The sequence below is a fragment of the Sapajus apella genome, unplaced genomic scaffold (assembly GCF_009761245.1).
Source record: "Sapajus apella isolate SASKATOON/1434 unplaced genomic scaffold, GSC_monkey_1.0 scaffold65, whole genome shotgun sequence".
In the NCBI taxonomy this organism is placed as follows: domain Eukaryota; kingdom Metazoa; phylum Chordata; class Mammalia; order Primates; family Cebidae; genus Sapajus; species Sapajus apella.
This window is the reverse complement of record NW_022437005.1, coordinates 1,405,387-1,426,789: the sequence shown is the minus strand read 5'-3', so window position 1 is coordinate 1,426,789 and position 21,403 is coordinate 1,405,387. Positions and strand designations below refer to the sequence as shown.

At 34.7% G+C, this 21,403-nt stretch overlaps 1 protein-coding gene across 2 annotated transcripts in view; it reads right to left on the bottom strand.

Moving 5' to 3' along the window:
• Positions 1–21,403, bottom strand: part of MACROD2 (mono-ADP ribosylhydrolase 2) — a 2,030,631-nt gene that overhangs the window by 1,528,381 nt on the left and 480,847 nt on the right. For both annotated transcript variants that reach the window (XM_032248219.1, XM_032248220.1), the window contains exon 4: positions 2,706–2,735. In XM_032248219.1, coding sequence (XP_032104110.1) covers positions 2,706–2,735 — 30 coding nt within the window. The remainder of the gene's footprint in view (positions 1–2,705; positions 2,736–21,403) is intronic.

Sequence of the window (21,403 nt, the reverse complement as noted above, 5' to 3'; positions counted from 1 at the left end):
TTAGTCAATTAAAACATTATTCTTTTCAGGTACCTTTGAAGGGATATTAATTCATGTTGAAAAAAGGAATTGTTGATTAAATCCAAGAGAATTACATCGATTCAATTGCTCCTTATTGGATGATTACTAGCTATTACTTTACAAATATCACTGAGAGGATTAAAAAGATTTATCATAGAATCAGAAGGTCAAAAATAAGCTCAGAGAAGGCTAAAAATATTCCTTAAATTTAATTTTTAAATGCAGCTTTCCAAAAATCAGACATGTATTTTAGAGCAATCTTGACATCTCCAGAAGTGCATAAATAAATTTAAACCTGTCAATGACCTACTTTAATGAAAGAAATTACAACCATCTTAAATACTTGTAGTTTATCTTTAGGATGATGCTGAGTTGCTAATTTTATTATTCAAAAATTATAAATCATGACAAATTGAACAAAATCAACCATCTAGAGGAAGACATTAAAGTAAAGACTTTAACGAAATAGAAAACTGAGTTGGCCTATTCCTGAATGTTTTATCATTGCTAAAAATTCATAAATCTTCTCAGAGAGGAGAGAGAAATCAAAGAACAATACGAGCCTAATTACTAGAGTTAATTCTACACACACCAAGTATACATATATATATTTAAAGAAAGCGGTTTGACAATATAGAAGGTAACTACCATGGCAGGTACATTACATTGTGTTCTTCAACCTCCACTCTCCCCTTCCTCCTTAGTAAACACAACAGTATTTTTTTTTCTGATGAGTGTATTGCTTCTTGGAATAAAAGATTACATGCTAGGAATAAATATCGTAAAAGATTACATGCTAGATATAAATATTTCCAGGGAAATCTGCTTAAAGAAAACTGACTCGTGTGTGGAAGCCCACATTTTTTCATGTTTTGCCTTTCCTACTTCTGACCTGTACCATATTTATGATGGCTAGAGGTCCAGCAGCCATTCTGCACCCTGAGGTCATCTTAGTATGGAAGCCATGCAATAGGAAAGAACAGAAAAGTGAGAGCTGAGTCTCTGATGACACCACAGAAGCACCATACAATCATTCCAGCATGTATCTAGACTATTTTAACATGAGACAGAAATACATTTCTAGCGCCTTTAAAGTACTGTTATTTTGGATTTTAATGTTTTTTACTTTTTCTGTTATAGCAGCTAAAGTGATTTTAACTAATATAGTCAATTTTTCGAAATACTCAAAAGTAATAACTGAATTGTCTACCTAATTTGTTTTTACTTGATGACTATGTTTACATAGACTCAATTTTAACTTTTTTCTATGCTATTTACAGTTTTTGTGAGGTTTCATAAAATATTAATATATCTTGTAAGAAAATCAGCACTATGGACAATTTATCTTAAGAATGTTTTCTTCACATAAGAGACAGAGAGAAGAAATTACTGGAAATTCAACTCCTAAGGAAAATTTTCCCTTCTAATTCCCCCAAATACAATAACCAGTACAATGAAACATCCTACAAATTTGTGTTTTCTAAAATAACTTAGGAAAAAAGAAAAGAAGTAGACATGATGAATCTTCCACTATTCCGTTACTTAGCAGATACTTTTTAATTCTCCCAATCAACACTTTAGATAGTTAATATTATCCCCATACTTTAAAGATTAGGTAACTGAGGCTTGTGGATATTAATGCTTTCATGGTCTTCACACAGTAAGTCCAATTTCAAATTCTATACTCTTTTCATGACACTCTGGTATAGAACATGGACTGACATGTGAGAATATGAAGAGCACTTTCTAGTTCAAACCCTTTTCTATTTTTCTTATTTCCAAGATTCTGTTTTTTAAAAATAATTGTTCTTACAAAGAAACAAAGGTTAAATGTTTAATTTCCAAGTGAAAATACAACGAAACCTCCTGATGGAAGCCTAAGGCTCTGCAGAATCCTATTTCAACTATGTGTAAGAAAAAAGAGCAAGAGAGGAGGGAAGAAACAGAGTGAGAGGGAAAGAGAAAACAAACCTAGTTATGTCCATCTTGGCCTTATATGAAAAGGACTCTGTTCTAATTGTATACTTTTTTCTCCCCTACTATATTATATATACTGGGACTATGAAAGCTTTCATCTTTCTAACCTAGAAATAAAAATACAAATAGTTAACAAGATTTTAGTATCAAAAAAATTCCCAGTACAGTAATCTCTGTCTCCCTCATCTCACTTTGATCTCCTTCTCTTTCTCCTGTGAGCAGAAAGAAAGAGCAAAGTGTCAACAGTAATTTCTTTTTTATTTTTCAAAGTAAGTGGCTGATATATTAAGCTCTCAGGCTACAAAGTCATGAAAAGCAAAAGAAAGTCATTATAGTGGAAAAAGAAACCACAGCCTCCAAATGTTTGAGAATTCATATTAAAAGTCACTCTGTACTATTACTATGTATATGTAATACTATGTATACACATGTATTGCGTGTATGTTCACATAGCTTATAGCCAAAAGTAGAAATACAAAGTCTGACAAGAAGAAAAGTTACTGTATATATCTTGAAATCAATTAAAATAACATTTAAGCAAACCAAGGTATTTATATTATAAATTATTTTTGGAAGATTATCATTTTTATGGTTGATGACTACAACAAAATTAATTTTCTTTTAAGTGTCACAGAACTTACTAAATATCTTGTAGTTGGTATAGTAATAAAAATGTATTTTATGTTAAGTGATGTTCAAGTACTTACCACCCCCTCCTCCAAGAAGACTGGCATTTGCTGTTTAAAACAAAACACAAGAGACATTAAATAATATGTATAAGAAATATAGCATATCAGAGTAGTTCAAGATTAAGCTGATAATGATCATATGTCTCATATACATTCATAAACACAAAATATTTACTTTTATTTAAAGATGGGCTGTATTACTATTTTATGACAGTATGAAAGTTAAAATATTTTACTATTTTTATCTTTTTTCTCTTCAAATGGCTTTTATAATATATTTCCTTCTAATAAAATTAAGCACATATTGAGATTGTTTTATTCTCAGTTCTGTATCTAAATTAATCTTCTGAGTTCTCCATTTTATCAAGTAGAATAGAACAATATTATTTAGCCAATTTCAATGATTTCAAAGGACAATGTAACAAAAAAGTATTATGGTAATTTAAATTAAGTTAAATACAATAGAACAAAACTATCACAAAACATTTTGCAGTAAGAAATAACTCCTAAATAATAACAATTTACTATGTTTTCTATTAACTTTTTATTTTGAGGAAAGAAAGAAATGTTAAACAATGCTGTGCTATTTCTTACCTATTTATTCATTAACCCAGCACACACATTTATAGGAGCTAAATAAGTATAAAACAATTCCATTTGGATTTCTTTGAAAAGGTCAAATATTCAGGAAATTCCACTGCAGGTTTCTGCTGAAGTATTAAACAACCTTACGCATAAATTTATCCAAATACAATAACCAGAAAGCATAATTCAATATACACTACACTGAGTTTTAATCCATAGAGTTCTTAAGTATCACAGGAATTATTTCATGCCCCTATAAAATAGCCCAGCAGTAATACAAGGAAAGTAGGTAGCAACCAAGCTCCACTTCTTTGTAAACACAGGGACTAACTGTTGCTCTTGCTAATTGCCCTCAGCGCTTTTGTCACAAACATGGTCCAAGAAGCAATGTCATTAATGGACCATAAACAAAACTCACTTCTGATGTCATAAAGTCATCCACTGCCCTATCACTCAGGTCTGTTAAGTGTGTGGTATTTACACAGACAGTAGCCAAAACTTAAGGTCCTGCCCTGAATCCAGCTTTGTAGCTTTTGAAGTGGTAACTTGTTGAAGGGGCCTGAGGAAAGACGTTGAGAATTCCACTTGGTCTCACACCCTTTAGTGGAAAAGAGAAATTTCATGATCAACCCATGTCTGTAGGCTAAACCAAACATTTTCTAAAATCTTAGCTACATGCATTTATAAAACCACATGAAATTTCACACTCCTGCTGATTTTTTATTTTTATATTTGACTGAGAACTACCTCCCTATCTATAGGTTCTCCAGTTCCCTGGGACTCCATCTGTTGTCCTCCAATTTTCACATATTCATTCATAAGGAAAAAGATATTTTTAACAACCAACAACAATAATAAATAGGAGCTCTTCACTTAAATTATCACGCTCAGTAGCACAATAAGACAATATAGTCTATTTTCATCCAATGTTTTGCTCAATAAAGGTGGAGGTTGCCTGTTTTGAGAGCACAGCCCAAGGCCCATCTGTTTAACCAGGCACTTGTCCAATAGATGTGGGTGGATGGGTAGGTGTAGGAATTGGAATTCTAGTTCTGGCCAATCATCAAGTTAGTTTATGTCAAATGTGTGCTCATGTATTTTACATAAGCATATCCAGTAATATTTTAACTTCACTATAGAACTACTTTACAAAATTGTGGCATTCTACATAGCACATATCAGTTTTAAGGTAATCCCATATGTATTACCATCCATGTAATAGAATCTTAATTTAATCTTGATTTAATCTGCTTAATCATATTCAAAGAAGTTCCAATAACTATAAATGCAATAATGATTTTTCCAAGGAATCCATCAAATTTGTCTATTTTATACATTTCTATTATTTAAAAAATAACAAAAAATTTGAATTTATTAGCAAAAATGTCAAGGCAATTTTCTTCAGTAAAAGTGATATAAAAATATGCAAGTAAAGATGAAACTTCATTATTTCTAGTAGCACTTTCCCTCCACAAAGCACTCCAATAACTGGTTATCTAACGTTCATTGGTCAGTTGGATTCATGTTACTTCTATTTTACAGAAGTGAAATGATTTTGTGTGTCAAAAGTTAATAATTATCATTTAGTTTCTATTTCATTATATCCAATAAATTGAGGTATATCCCAATTAATTGAAAGCTTCTTAAAGGCAAGATCTGAGTTTAATGGTTTGGCCTGCATCTAATAAATTTTCAAGACATGCTTTCTAATAGTGAGATAATTGGTAGATTCAGTCAATTTCTTCATTAATACAAGAGGTATTTGTTTACCAAAGTATCTGAAGAAAGCAAACTTTGACCATTTTTCTTTCTATAAAATCAAAGATTACTTAAGAAACTCTTAAAGCTTATTTGGAAATGCTTAGAAAGAATGCATAAAATATATTTATGTCCCTATCTAAATTTATTCCTAGAGGGAATTCTGGACATGCTTCCTATTAATCCTAGAGTTTCACACAGAAAGGAAAAGAAGAAAAGGAAAGAGGAAAACTTGAAGTTCATGAAGATGATGCCACTGTTTCTAAAATAAGATTTAAAAATCTCTTCTCTGAGCATGCTTATGAAACAAGACTATTTTAATTCATATTTCCCTGAAATAAAATGTCTCCTTTATTACCAGTGGAAGGAAGTAAAAATCAAGTTAGAGTTATTGTCTCAAAGACTGATTCAATGTAAAACTAAAATGAGCTATTACAAGATAATGAATTTGTGTATTGTACTTTTTCTTCCCCCTAAAATAAGTTCACGCAAGGAGATGGAGTTTTACTGTTTATAAAGTGAAAACAACATGAACACAAAATGAAGAAAATGGTTATCTGAAGCTAATTTCATAGTGTCAAATATGGAGAATTGATTTCCAATAACCTAAAAAAATGGTTACTTTTTTAAATTTATGAGAATTTTTTTCTTTCATTTGAACCTAGTTTTAAATTTTTCAATTAAAAGTATCAAATTTCTATAGCTATAAATATCCACTATTAAAGTATTAAAACAAAAAATGAATACGATACAGGAACCCCTTTCTTGGGATAATTAGCCTAAATGAAAAATGATCATGGCAGTTGTCAATACCACATTAATACATGTTTTTCTCAAAATACAAATGAAAAAATGCTGGGAGAGGTAACTCACATCAATCATGAGCCAGGAGGCTGAGGCAGAAGAATTGCTTGAACCCGGGCGGTGGAGGCAGCAGTGAGCCGAGGCTGCGCCACTGCACTCCAGCCTGGGCAACACAGTGAGACTCCAGCTCAAAAAAAAACAGTGTTTCAAATACTTTTTTTTTCTTTCTGCCCAGTAATTTTTATTATCTACACAGTAATTGTTTGTTTTTCCACTCCATTTCTACCGCACCCAAGACTATCTGTTAAACACACAAGAGTCTGGGAAACTAGTCTTTAAACATTGATTAAAACAATTTGTGCAGGGTTTTTGTTTGCTTTTCATCATTATAAAGGAAATTATACTTCTTTTCATCCTAAGAGAATCCTGACCACCTAGTTTAGTTTATTTATTCTGCTTTCTTATTACAATGGAGCACATGGGATATCAAAAGGACTGGGCAAAAACTTCCCCAGGAGCTCTACTTAAAACACCAATTTCATTCACAACATGTTCTCCCCAAAGCTAAAAAGCTGAAATACCACCTTTCAGAATGGCACACATTATAGTCCCGATAGTTTGAAGCTCTAAGTAGGAAGTACTAAAAAATCTGATAAATTAAAATCCCAAGCACGTGCATGACTCTAGAACCACTTTATATAGGAAGCAACCATCTCACCAGACAGCTGTGGAAATACAATCTACGCTGACAAATACAGCTATCAGTCTGGCAACAGGCCACTGTTGAGGCTTTACTAGATTTGCACCTCTTAAACAAAATCAACAGAATTCCAGAGGTTTGGGGCAACAATGTAATTTCCTGCTTTGAAGCTGACAAAGAGAGAAATTAAGAATAGGCTTAACTGATTCTCATGTAGAAACCAGGCATAAACACATGATTAATACTTTACAGTTCATGTTATTACAGACATTGAAGAAAAGATTGATTATTCCAGTATCTGTGTTGTTTGTACAAGCTGTCACTCACTATGAAGCCAAAAACAGAATACAAAATACAATGACCCCTACTACTGATAAATGGGTGAAAAGGCATCAGAAATTGGAAGTCTTAATTGGGATGATTAACAAAACAAAACAGAACTACTGTTGTTGAAGTACAAGGAAGGAGCTAGAGCTGCTTCTTGTTTGCCTCACTAGGTGCTCAGTGACTTCTAGGAATACTGCAGCATGAGCAAAAAAAACAAAAAAAACACCAAAAGCTAAAAACAAACAAACAAACAACCTCCCACCCTTATTTGATCCAACCCCTTCATTTTACAAAAGTAAAAGCTAAAGAGGATCAAAGATGTTGTTAACTCACTTGTCTAGGTTCAGATCCAGAAGAACCCACCATAAGATAGTGTCAATTTAGATGTTTAATAATAACTCCCTCTTAACAAATTACAAATATGTGTATGTGTTTCTGTGTGTGTATTCCAGCCCTCCCACTCCCCAAAATTACATCCAAAGACGGTTATAGAAAACAATATGCATAGAGTCTACTGAATGTTACTCTACCCAAGATCACCAAACTTAATTGTTAAAAGGTGAAGTAAAGCATTAGCAGGCAATTCCTAGAGTTCCATTATGCAATGGATCTAATGCAAAATGAGAGAAATCAGAATGTGCTACATACCAGTCATCCTTTATCACACTAAACTGTAGATCAATTGTAATTTTGATAATGATGATACTGGCTCAGTTACAAAAATGGGATTACTTGAGTAACCCAATCTGGGGCTTGCCAAAGAGTGAATAAGCATATCTAAATAGGGAAAAAATTAGTTCAAATGTTTACTAGTTTTATGGTTATAATTATATGAGACACTTGAACAGCAGTTTTAACTTGTCTTCAACAAGAAAGGTTTTGAATAAATACAAACCAATTTTCAATTTAAGAAATGAAAGATGTGCTTTTTTGAGAGAATATGATTATGCTTTTAGCCTGATTAAAACATAAGCCTCAACATGTACCCATATATTGACACTTTTTGTGGAGATGGCTGATTTGTTTCAATAAAACCAGAAAGCAGAAATATTATCTTACCTAGTACCTGTATTTCATTTTTCTTATAATATTATAGCATCCTCAATTCTCTAAAATAGTGAAATAGCAAGTAAGATTTTTTAAAGGTTTATTTTATACTTTTATTTAAAGAAATCAGCCAAAAATTAATTCTCAGTCTTAATAAAGACATGGGAAGACTGAGATGCAGATGACCTCAAATGAAAAGGACTTGGGGCTAGTGAAAATGCATAGGATAATTCCCCTGAGAATTCTTATTAAGCTGTAAAATCCATGAAGGCAGAGGCCATGTTCATTGGTATCAATGGTACAATGCATGATTCTTGGCACAGAGCAGGTACTGAACAAATATTTGTTAAATATGTAACTAAGGGAATGAATGGAAGAGAAGAGAATGAGAGAGAGGGGAAAGGGAAAGGCATATTTCTGGCACAAGTGAGAGACCTCCAATAATAGATCATGACTCCTTTACAATTTTGCAGCCAAGTGAGGCTGTGCCGGGATGTAGCCAAGCAGATCTAGGTCCAATTCCAGGCTCTATCATTGACCTTGAGAAAGTTCCCTAAACTCCAGGTTAAACTCGTGGATTTTCTGTTTCTTAAACAGTAATTTGGTACAATACAATTATGGTCAAAGTACAGGTTTGCTGAGAGGAGTAAAAGTGGTAACTTACATGAATGTATACCATGGAGCCTGGCACATGCCACAGGTCAGTAAATGTGAGCTTCCCATTTCATGAACTGATTTACGGTGTCATTCCTTGCAACCATGCCAGGATGTAACAAAAAACCTCCACTATTTCAGACCAAGCCCAAAGTCTGGCACTTCGTGGGTCTAGTTTTCTGTGCCTACTCTGAGATGTTCACTGCTTAAGGAAGAACTTAGGACTTAAGCACAGAAGAGGGTGAGGAACAAGGCCATCTTCGGATTTTTTAAAAATTCTGTCTTTGGGCTTAGGCCAATTAAAAAATAATTCTGTAAGTCCATAAAGTAAATGGATGCCAATATTTTGAATATTATAACTACGTTTTCCTCTTCTGGGTTATTTTGATTATTTAATTCAAAAAAAAGTTGGGGCCAGGCACAGTGTCTCACACCTGTAATCCCAGCACTTTGGAGGCCAAGGTAGATGGATCACCTAAGGTCAGGAGTTCAAGACCAGCCTGGCCAACATAGTGAAACCCCATCTCTATTAAAAATACAAAAAAATTAGCTGGGTGTGGTGATGCATGCCTGTAATCCCAGCTACTTGGGAAGCTGAGGCACGAGAATTCTTTGAACCCAGGAAGTGGGGTTGCAGTGAGCCGAGATCACACCACTGCACTCCAGCCTGGGCGACAAGAATGAAACTCTGTCTCAAAAAAACTCAAAAACAAATGTTGGCTATTTTATGTCAGATAGCTCCTGTTTATTCCTCCAAACCCATTCTCTATACATGCCCCTGTTCTCTGCCCAAGGCTGCTGACATAGGTACTTGACATCAAAAGGACCTCCCTTAACATCTGCCTTTACATGGGTTCAGTCAGTGGGGAGCCCTGGCAGACGATGGGAGAGATTAGAATGCATTCAACATTTTCTTCCCTGGTTCATTTCCTGTAGGCTTACTGTGAGTGGGCTATGTCCCTTGAAAGAAGTTCATCGTTCTAATCAAGGTTCTTTACAACATGACTTTTTCTCTTTCTGGGTTCTGATATCCTCCACCTCTCCTTGTCTCTTTGTGCCTAGGGTGGCAACAGCTGTGCTGTTGGTGGCTTGTGGTCCATGAAAAACTCCTTGAGGTTCTCCTACACCACACCTGGCTCCAGCTCTTAAATTATTGTAATTTGACAGCATCATCTGTTTCCTGCTGGGACCTTGATTGAACAGGTATGTTTTACACAGACTGGTCACTGATGGTGGCTAGCCTAAATCTGACATTCCTTCAGAGGCTAATTCTTAGTCCAGATGGTTACAAGGATGGCTCATGTTCCTCCTGTTCTTATGTTCCCACTTGAAGAATGATCAATGTAGCAGACTGTTTACTTTGTTAACTAAAAAACATAAAATATGTAAGTAGAATAAATTACATTTAAAATATATAAAATATAAAATAAAAGATACTCATGTGAACATGTTAAAGAATGTAGTATAAGGCTGGGTGCAGTGGCTTACACCTGTAATCCCAGCACTTTGGGAGACCAAGGTGGGTGGATCACCCAAGGTCAGGAGTTCAACACCAGCCTTACCAACATGGAGAAACCCAGTCTCTACTAAAAACACAAAATTAGCTGCACATGGTCGTGCATCCCTATAATCCCAGCTACTCAGGAGGCTGACACAGGAGAATCGCTTGAATCCAGGATGCAGAGGTTGTGGTGAGCCAAGATCATGCCATTGCACTCCAGCTTGGGCAACAGAGTGAAACTCCAAACTCAGCTCCTCTTAGCTACCATTCCCTTCCACACTTTTCTCCCTGTTCTTATACATATATGCAAATAGCTGATGCTTCTGAGGTTATGACAAAAATAAAATTGCCATGTAACATAATTTTCTCATTTATCAATATATCATGGCTCTAACTAATGAAATAATATATAACACACTATAAGATTCCAAAGTTTGAGTAAAACTACTCCCATTACTGATGGGCACTTACATTGTTTCCAGTTTTGCTGTTAGAGATAATGTTCCAGTAAGAATCTGTGTGTTTGTGTGCGTGTGTCTGTGTATGAGTGTATGTATCCATATATTGGGGCTTCTATAAAATAAGTTCTCTAAAAAGGGCATCCTCGTACATTGTTGGTGGGAATATAAATTGTACAACCACTAGGGAGAACAGTCTAGAGATTTCACAAAAAATAAAAATAGAGCTACCATATGATCCAGCAATCCCACTCCTAGGTAACCAAAAGAAAGGAAATTTCAGTATTCCAGCATTTTAAAGAGATATCTGCACTCTTGTGTTTGTTGCAGCACTGTTTACAATAGCCACGATTTGGAAGCGACCTAAGCACCCATCAACAAATGAATGGAAAAAGAAAACATGGTACATCTACACAATGGAGTACTATTCCATCAGAATAAAGAATGAGAATCTGTTATTTGCAACAAGGATGGAACTGGAGATCATTATGTTAAATAAAATAAGCCAGCCACAGAAAGACAAATTTTGCATGTTCTCACTTATTTGTGGGAGCTAAAAATTAAAATAATTGAACTCATGGAGATGGAGAATAGAAGGGTGGTTATCCGAGGCTACAAAGGGTATTCAAGGGGTGAAGAGGAAATGGGGATAGTTAATGGGTCAAAACAGTAGTTAGAAAGGATGAGTAAGAACTAGCATTTGATAGCACAACAGGTTGACTATAGTAAATAATAATTCAGTTGTACATTTAAAAAAAGGGTATAAGTAGATTGTTTATAACACAAAGGCTAAACGTTTGAGGTAATGGATACCCCATTTACCCTAATGGGATTATTACACATTACATGCCTGTATCAAATAATCTCATGTACTTCATATATACACACATATAAACACACACACATCTACTATGTAGCCACAAAAATTAAAAATTGAAAAAGTTCTCCACAGTATTATGAGTAAAAGAACATTCGTACTTTTTACATTTAAGAGTTTAAGAACATTATTTTAAAATGTATATTAAAATCAGTCAAAATTAGCTGAAATGTTACATGCATAAGTATAGCTTGGAGAAAGCTAAATCATCAGCATTATTTTATGTTTGTAAATAATCTGAATCAAATGTTTTGGCATGTTAGATGAGATTTCAGTTCAATGAGCTGCTTCTGATCTAAATGTAAACTACACCAATGAAAAGTTTTCACCTATACTTGAAAAGATACTTAGTTTCAATTTCTGATAGATTTCAAATATATAAATTTTTAAATGGTCTGCTTTAATGTAAAAATAGTAAAACTATCTCAACTAATGGTAAGTCTCTTTAGCCACTTTCTTTTCATGTTTACCAGCTACAAAACATGACAGGTCTTGAACTTAAATGAAAATGAAAAACTCAGCTAGAAAAGATTAGAGTAAGAAATTTTCCACTACTTTCTAATTAAATTTCTTGGAAATTTAAAGTATACTTAAGAAGCTTAAGGTTTAAAAACTTGAGACAATATTAACTTACTATAAAGATGCGGAAAATTTATCAAAAACCCACAAAGATACGTTAAGAATGCTTCAGCTCAGTAAGAATTTCAAAACTAAATATGACATTCCCATGATAATTCTAAGCTTTCTGCTTCCATTCATCTAAAACCAACCATTAAGACACTTCATGTATGCCAACCATTGTACTAGGTACCCATTGCTTTTGTACAAGTATAGTGGAAGGCTAAAGAGAAATGTAATGCAATGGCTAAATGTAATCACCAGATAATTACTCAAATTTACATTTCTACCCTGAATCCTAACTAAAAAAAATAGCTTACATTTATCATTTTTGTTATATGCCAGGCATTTACTAGCTAATTTAGTAACCCAAAGAATCCAATAAAGTAGGTACTGTTGTTTATTTCCACTTTATATGTTAAAAAATTGGGACACAGAGAGGTTAAGTAACGTGTCCAAGATCAAAGGTTGGCACCAGTATTTGAAGCCATGTAATATTACTAGAAAGTTCACACTCTTAAGCACCTCCCATAAGAGAAGCCAAGTCTCCAACCAACGAACAAAACATGGCAGAATAAGGATTAAAGTAGAAATTATATAATCCCTGTTTCTGTATTTCTCTTTTTTAAACTACTGTAGCATATGAAGACTTTCTCTAGTAGTGCCAATTCTACTTACACTAAATTAATGAAAATTCAATAGAACATATGTTCCCATTTCTTCTTTTTCCAATCTAGACACATCACTTTAAAGCAATATTCTTCTTCCGGTTTGTGAAAGTCTTGTTACACATATAAAGTGTGCTGATTCATGCAGAAGCTGACCTGTCTCTTCTGTATCACCCTAACACAATGCTTGCATCATCAAGCAGTTTGATCTAACTACTTGTACAAATCTAACTTATGATGTGGTCAACCTATGAAAATCATAAAATGAGCTCTTGTGTGATTCATTTCCATTAGAAAGTCATGCTCTGAATCACCTAGCCAGTGGACAAGCTGACACATACTTTAGTAAGCTTATCAAAGTGGAAAATATGCCCATAATACCCAAATAATGGAATACATAAATAGATACTGAAGACAATTTTCTAAGCATCTATTATTTATCAGGCAATGTTTAGGAGTTGATCGTTATGATATCTGTAATCCTCCAAACCATCTTGTGAATTGGGAATTTTACTTTTCCTATAACAAATGAGGAAACTGAGGCTACAGTGAGGCTAAATTATTTGCTCGAGGTTATGGGCTGGTAAATAACTATTCGATCCAGTGCTTGAGCCCTTTCATCCAACATCAAACATATGTTCTTTCCAGTATGCCAGACTATCTCTTAAGAAATTACTTTTTTTCTCCTGAATTCTTTCAAAATAGATGGATATCCAATGCCCACAAAAAGGAATGTATTCAGTTAACAGAAACGTCAAAGGCAGTATAACTGTTTTTTTAACCAAAGTTACCAGAAAAAATAGCATTTACACATATTATACAACTTAAAATTGTAAAAATTTAAATATTTTGCTATACCTTTCCCATATTATTTATTAATGTTATAATCAGCAATTTTGATGTCACAGATTCTGGAATTATCCATGAGAATACTCCTTTGAAATATCATATTTAATATCCTGATAACATTAGCCAAAATTTGACATTTAAAAAGATAAAACTTCTCAGTATGACTTTAGGTAATATGAACAATTAAACATACATTGCTATTAATGAGGGCAGATATGTCTTAATTATCAATCTTAAAGATGAGCTAAATTTAGATTTATGAAAATGATAATAAATAGTACATTAAAGTTTGGCTCTCACCAAATAAATGCAAACTGGCTAACCTAATATTTTATATGCTTATAGTAAAATTCGCAAAATGAAAGTAAAATATACGTTTTCATTTGTCCTAAGTTTTCTATCATTAGCCCTCCTCATCCTTGAATTCAAGACCATCAAATAGAGAATCTTCATCATAACCTGAGATAGCAAATAAAAAACCATAATTTTTCTTTCCTAGTCTGATAATTTAATTTCAAATTGTAATTGCCTTCTATTCATATATAATAAAAGTTACATTATTCAAGATTATAATAAATACATTATTATGTTTACATCAACTGTAAGTATAAAATAGTCATCTCCTTTAAGACATGGAAAAATATAACTTTATCATTATCAAGTTTAATTATTTACCATACAAGACACACTTTTTTTTCTGTACACAGGAGACAAATTATAATTTGCATCAGACATCAAAAAATACCAATTACTTTTGTTATTACAGTTCCATCAGGCCAGCTGTGGATTCTATAATGGAGATTAGTTTTATTCGGCTGCACTGAAAAGCATTGATATTAATCTCAGACAAAAGTATTATCATTGGTAAGAAGCTGATTACTGACTACAGAGGCTTTATAAAATTATTATTATTTAACAAACCTCTCAGGATAACTAAATAATACTTACTAAAACTAGTTGTAATTCTAACGTCACTATGAGATATCCAAAGACTAGAAATAAAATAGAGGCAACAACAAGTACTAAGAGAACTTGCGTACGGTATCTTAGATGCAATAGATGTGGTGTCTACCAAAAAAAAGTATTTAATATTAATCCTTAGTTTCATCAATAAGTTATATAATTTTGGGCAAGTTAGCTAAACTTCCATGCCATTTATAAAGAATACAAATTATAATTTAATTATTTAAGAACCGTTTGTTAAGTAGTCACTATTTGTGGCTGTTCTGGAATGATTGCTGGAAATAAACAGTTAAGTAAAATAGTCACATTAAATTATATAATTATAGGCCAGGTGTGGTGGCATAATCCCAGTACTTTTGGAGGCTGAGGCAGGAGGATTGCTTGAGCCCAGAAGTTCCAGTCTGTGAAACAGAGAGAGACTCTGTCTCTACAAAAATAAATAAATTCCTGGGCATCATGGCATGCACTTATTGGTCCTAGCTACTCAGGAGGCTGAGACAAGAATATTGCTTGAGCCCGGAAGTTTGAGGTTACAGTGAGCTATGATAGTGCCACTGAACTCCAGCCTGGGTGATAAAGCAAAACCTTGTCTCTTAAAAAAAAAAAAAAAAAAGATATAACTATAATAAATAAATCTATAAAGCATATATTGTTATTTTTATAATAAATGAAATATTTAAACATCAGAATCATGATATTGAAGATGTTTTAAAAAATTTTTTACAGGTTGATAAGAGTTTATGATATTCTATTTTACAAAATTTTGCACACTCAGGTGAAGCTGAAGTCTGGTGAAGGTAGCATAATTTATTATTTCTGGTTCCTCCTCCCACCCACTCCTGCTAAATAAAACTGTAAACTCTGGAGATAATGCAAGAGGCAACCAAAGTAAAACTCTGAAAGGTAAAAGAAGGAGGGTGAACTGATTAGAGAACCCAGTACTGGAGAACAGCATAGTTGCAGGGCATCTTACAACCTCCCACCAAAAGAAAGAAAGTGACCCACGTCCAGCGTTTCCTGACATCACACGTAGCAACAGAAGGCAGCAGGTAGATTCAGTTCTCCCTGGGATTGAGCAGGTGCGTCACTGAAGCTAAGCTGCTGAACCAGCAGGAAAAATGTTCTCCTCAGCAGGGCCTGTGGCTCCCCTCTCCCACCAAAAGACACAGGCAAGCACCGGCAAGGGGGCATCAGGCCTCAACAGCCACCTGCCAGGAGGATCTGTGGGCCTGATTTTCCTCTCCCACACCAAGAGATGCTGATGGCCAGGGAGCCCAGGCAAAGGGGATCTTACCACAAGCACCCAGTCCAGGAAGAGCTTTCCATCTCCCACAGACAGGGGCTTCCTGTCTCAACAAGCTTCTGGCCTCAGGAGTCATTTCTTTTCCACCAGGCCTGAGAATCCCCTCCTTCACCAAGACACATGCAGGTGGGAGATGCTGGTGAGGGAGCAGTGGAGGGGAATTGCCACTACAATAAGCAGCTAGGGCTGGAAGAACTCTTCATCCAGTCAGGCCAGAGACTTTCTTTTCCCTATCTAGAAACATAAAGAAGCCCAGCCTAAAAAAATGTGTTCTGTCCCCTCAGGCATCACAGTATGGACCACAGGGAACCCCACCTGCACCAGATACACCAGGCCCACCAAAATAAGACCACAAAATCTTGGAAAATTAAATTGTCCTTGGAACTACTGCCCACTAAAGTAGGCTAAGACTTATGATCTAACCCTAACAGAGTTACTACCTACTTAAATAAAAGATTTAAATAGGACCCAGAGTCTCCTAAAATGAACAGAGCCTCAGAAACCCATGGGACAAAAACAGAAGATCCCAGAAGTTGAGGAGAAAGTGAGTAGGCCCTGAACGAGTATTGAAAGAAAGAGCAGCTGATGAGGTCACAAATTTTGTGAAAGATATGGACCAACATATTCATGAAGTGAACCCCAAATGAGATAAATTTGAAAAAAAAAAAAAAATCCATGCTATAATTAAACTTCTGAAAACTAAGCACAAAGAAAAAAAGCTTGAAAGCAGCCAGCGAGAAATAGAACATTTCCTATAAAGGAACACCATCAAATGACAGCAGATAATCCTTAGCTGGCACCCCCTTCAATAATTACCTCAGCAGCAAACAGCTGCCTCACTCTAGATCACGCCCCTTCCCTGGGTGGCTCATATCCAATATCTTGGGGATATGAGTCATAGCCCCTGCCCAGTGCTGCTACTTGTGGGCATATAAAGGCCCAGGCCTTGCCCCAACTGAAGACAATTCTGAAGGGCCCTATCAGCTTCCTAAATGTTCACCTGAGGCCTTTATTGATTTTACAACATAGTTTAACATCTCCTACTACCCAGGTTTTGCTTTTTTCCCCCCCATTTTTCCACAGGTTTTTATCCTGAAAATGCTCCCTGAGTAATATCCTGCATGCTAATCTTTATCTCAGAGTCTGCTTTCTAGGGTACCCAACCTTCAACCATAATCATGGGAGTGGGTAATAGCAGGAGAAAGCAAGGCCTAATCAGGAGGCATTTAAACTAAATGGAGTGATGCTGTGATCACTGGAAGGTCTCTTTAGAACATGGGGCATCTGATACCTCTTTGCCTTTAGTTTTAGTTTTCAATTCCATTGCAATAAGAAAAGTCTCCCTCAACGTCTTATTGCATTAAGCTAAAAGTTCATTTACAAGCATTGCTTTAAAATTCTAACATTTCAATTTTAAAATTGGTCTTCAAACCTCCAATGAGTAAAGTAAAATTAATATATATAATATTAATGACAACGATGCCCGTTTATGAAGTCATTGTTGGAGCAAGTATAAAAAGTATACTTTTTGAATACTTTTTAAATGAAAAAGTATAAAGAGCACTCTGAAAACATTTTTTTCTTAAAAAAAACCTGGAAAAAAGTAGACCTATATATATTTGTGTGGAAGAAGCAAGGAAGTAAATTCTTGGACACAGAACTATTCTTATAGATCTGAATAATGTAAATATCAAAAGCCTGATGCTTCCTATGAAAAATCTTGTGCTACAACGCTAAAATTTCAAAATGTAGTAACAGGTTACCTGTTAATCAATGAACAGTGTTGTGCTAACCTTGAGAACTTGCTGAAATCATGCCACGGATGACTGATTTTCTTATAAAACACTTCGTGATCTTATTGCTCCCAGTGCCCAGAGAGTCATCATAAGCCATTCTAATTCATCCCAACTTTTGTATGTTTTGAGCAAACTCCCTGGAATCTTGAAGCTTCTTGTTTTGTCTCATAGTATCCTCTTCGCTTGTGCATTTGAATCTCTACTATGCTTAATGCTACTTGTCAGGCCCTTCCAATAGCCAAACTCTGTCCAATCAATAATCTCCTTCCCACCTCCCAATTCTCTGGACACAAGAGGCCACTGCAGAAAGACTATTCTGACGTTAACACTCATTGCCTAGTTGTCAATACTCTCTACTTCCTCCGTGGTACCCAAGAAACTGACAGTCTCAATTATGCAATCAGCCTGAGCTGTAATTCACTTTTTCTGCCACATGTTGGCCTTTTACTGTGATTCTGCAAAAATGATACAGGTATGGATAATAATAAAGTTGAATATGTGTTTTAATACAAAGAAACATTTCTTAATAGAAGGATGAAAGGATTAGACCAAATTACCTTATTTATTCCTCTCTGTTTAGTCAATCCACCCTATTTTTGTTCCTCATTAAAATATTAAGTCAGATATTGCTCATGGTTTCTGCCCAGCAGGTTAGTGGCAGAATCAATATCAATTGTCTGTGAGCCAAATTACAGAAAAGAAAGGTAATATGCCAGGCATAGTGCCTTATGCCTATAATCCCAGCACTTTGGGAGGTCTAGGCAAGGGGATCACTTGAGGCCAGGAATTCAAGGCCAGCCTAACCAACATAGGGAAACCCTGTGTCTATGAAAAACACAAAAAGTTAGCTGGGTGTGGTGGCGCACACCTGTAATCCCAGCTACTAGGGAGGCTAAGGCTTGAGAATCGCTTGAACTTGGGAAGCAGAGGTTGCAATGAGCTGAGATTATGCCACTGCCTCCAGCCTAGGTGACAGAGGCAGACTTTGTCTCAAAGAAGAAAAAGGTAATAAATGAAGGTTTATTCATTTATTTATTGCTGAGCTACAAACTGACTAGTAGCTCAGTAATCAAGACCAGATAGCATGCAGTTGCATAGTATTCAGGAAACACCCTATATTTATTGTTTTAAAAAATTTAAAACAGTGATAACGCTTCTTTTCAGTTCTACAGTTTAATTCCAACAAACATACCATCACTATTTCACTATTAGTTTTTATAAAGATAATATTTCTAATTGATAATTTTTTAAGTGAGACAATAAATTCTAAAAGATACATCAGACATATATATACAGCAGTTGGTTCAACCTAATATCTTCTAAAGTTGTTAATCTCATAACTTTTAAAATATGTTCTAAATATTCATTTATCCAGAGGCATGACTCATGTTTTCATTCAAATTGACCCTCAAATTTAAAACTTTTTAGTGACTATCAGGAAAGTTTTAAAGCTCACCAATCAGATTCAAACAAAATAACACTACGCAAAGACATATCAGATTCTGAAAGGTCAAAGACAAAGAGAAGATCCTGAAAGCAGTAAGAGAAAATAAGCAAATAAAATATAAAAGAATTCCAATACATCTGGCAGCAGGCTTCTCAGGAGAAACCTTGTAGGCCCAAAAGGAGTGAGATGATGTATTCAGAGTACTAGAATTTAAAAAGCTTCCAAAAATACTGTATCCAGCAAAGCTCTCCATCAGAAATCAAGGTGAGATAAAGACTTTCCAAGATCAACAATTAATTGCTACCAGACCTGTTCTAAAAAAACAAAAAAAAAGCTAAAGGCAGTTTCTCAAACTGAAAGAAAAGGATGCTAATATGTGAAAAGATGCTAATGTGTGTAAATAAAGTATCTGAAGGTATAAAACTCACTGGTAAAAGTAACTATGCAGACAAACTATACTCAATTTAATATTTACTCCAATACTGTAATCACGGTGTGTAAACCATGTACATCTTTATTTTGAAGACTAAAAGACAAACTATTAAAAATAATATTAATTAATTATGTTATAGGCAACATAAAAAGATGTAAATTGTGACATCAACACTTCCAAACATTGGAAGGAATGGAGTTAAAGTATGCAGGCTTTTTTGTGTGATTCTTTTCTTTTTAAGGTAAGTTGTTACCAGGTTAAAATAACCTGCTATAACTGTAAGATGTTTTATGCAAGCCTCATGGTAACCACAAAGTAAAAACCTATAGGCCAGGCACGGTGGCTCATGCCTACAATCCCAGCACTTTTGGATGCCAAGGCGGGTGAATCACAAGGTCAAGAGATTGAGACCATCCTAGTCAACAAAGTGAAACGTCGTCTCTACTAAAAATACAAAAATTAGCTGGGCGTGGTGGCGCACACCTGTAGTCCCAGCTACCCAGGAGGCTGAGGCAGGAGAATTGCTTGAACCCAGGAGGCGGAGGTTGCAGTGGGCCGAGATTGCACCATTGCACTCCAGCCTAGGTAACAAGAGGGAAACTCCGTCTCAAAAAAAAAAAACCTATAATAAATAAAATACAAATAAGAAGCAAGGAATTAAAACATGCTATTAGAGAAAACCACCTAACCCCAAAGGAGGAAAGTAAGAGAAAAAAGAAAGAAAAGGTCTACAAAACAACTAGGAAAAAAAAGTAACAAAATGGCAGGAGTACATCCTTACCTAAAAACCATTACCTTGAATGTAAATGGTTTAAATTCTGCAATTAGAAAACATAGAGTGGCTGAATAGGTTTAAATATATGCTGCCTACAAAAAACTCACTTTATCTGTAAGCACATACATAGCCTAAAAGTAAGGAGATGGAAGAAGATATTCCATGCAATGGAAACCGAAAGAAGAACAGAGGTGGCTACATTCATAAAATGGACTTAAAGTGAAAAACTATGAAAAGGGACAAAAATATATCGTATAATGATAAAGGGGTCAATACAGGAAGAGGAGACAACATTGTAAGTATATATGTACTCAACATCAGAGAACCTAAATATATAAAGTAAATATTAATAGACTTAAAAGAAAAGATCAACTGTAATACATTAATAGTAGAAGACTTTAATACCCCACTTTCAACAATGAACAGATCCAACCAAGCAGAAAATCAACAAAGAAAAATCAGAGTTAGACGGCATTGTAAACCAAATGGACCTAAAGTACATTTATGGAACATTCCAACATCTGCAGAATATACATTCTTCTCAACAACATATGCAATATTTTCCAGGATAGACCATATGTTAGACTACAAAACAAATCTTAACAAAATTTTAAAATTTGAAATTGTGTCAAATAACATTTCTGGCCACAATGAAATCAATGTAAAACCCAAAACTATGAAACTACTAGAAGAAAACGAACACTTTATAACATAAGCTGAGCAAGGATTTTTTGGATAAGACCTTAAATCACAGGCAACAAAAGTAAAAACAGACAAATTGAATTAACTGGAACTAAAAGTCTTCTGCAGAACAAAGGGAAAAAATCAAGAGAGAGAAGACAAACTGACAGAATGGGAAAAAAAAAAACTTCCAGCTATGCATCTAACAAGAGGTTAATAATCAGAAAAAAATATGAACCTCTAAAAGCTCCAAGGCAAAAAAAAAAAAGAAAAATCCAACTAGAAAATTGGCAAAAGATCTGAAGAAGCACTTCCCAAAAGAAGACATACAGGTGGCCAACAAGTGTATTAAAAAAATGTTTACCAACAATAACCATCAGGGTAATGCATTCCAAAATCAAAGTGAGATATCATCTCACCCCAGTTAGAAAGGCCATCATTAAAAGTATAAAAGATAACAAATGCTGGCAAG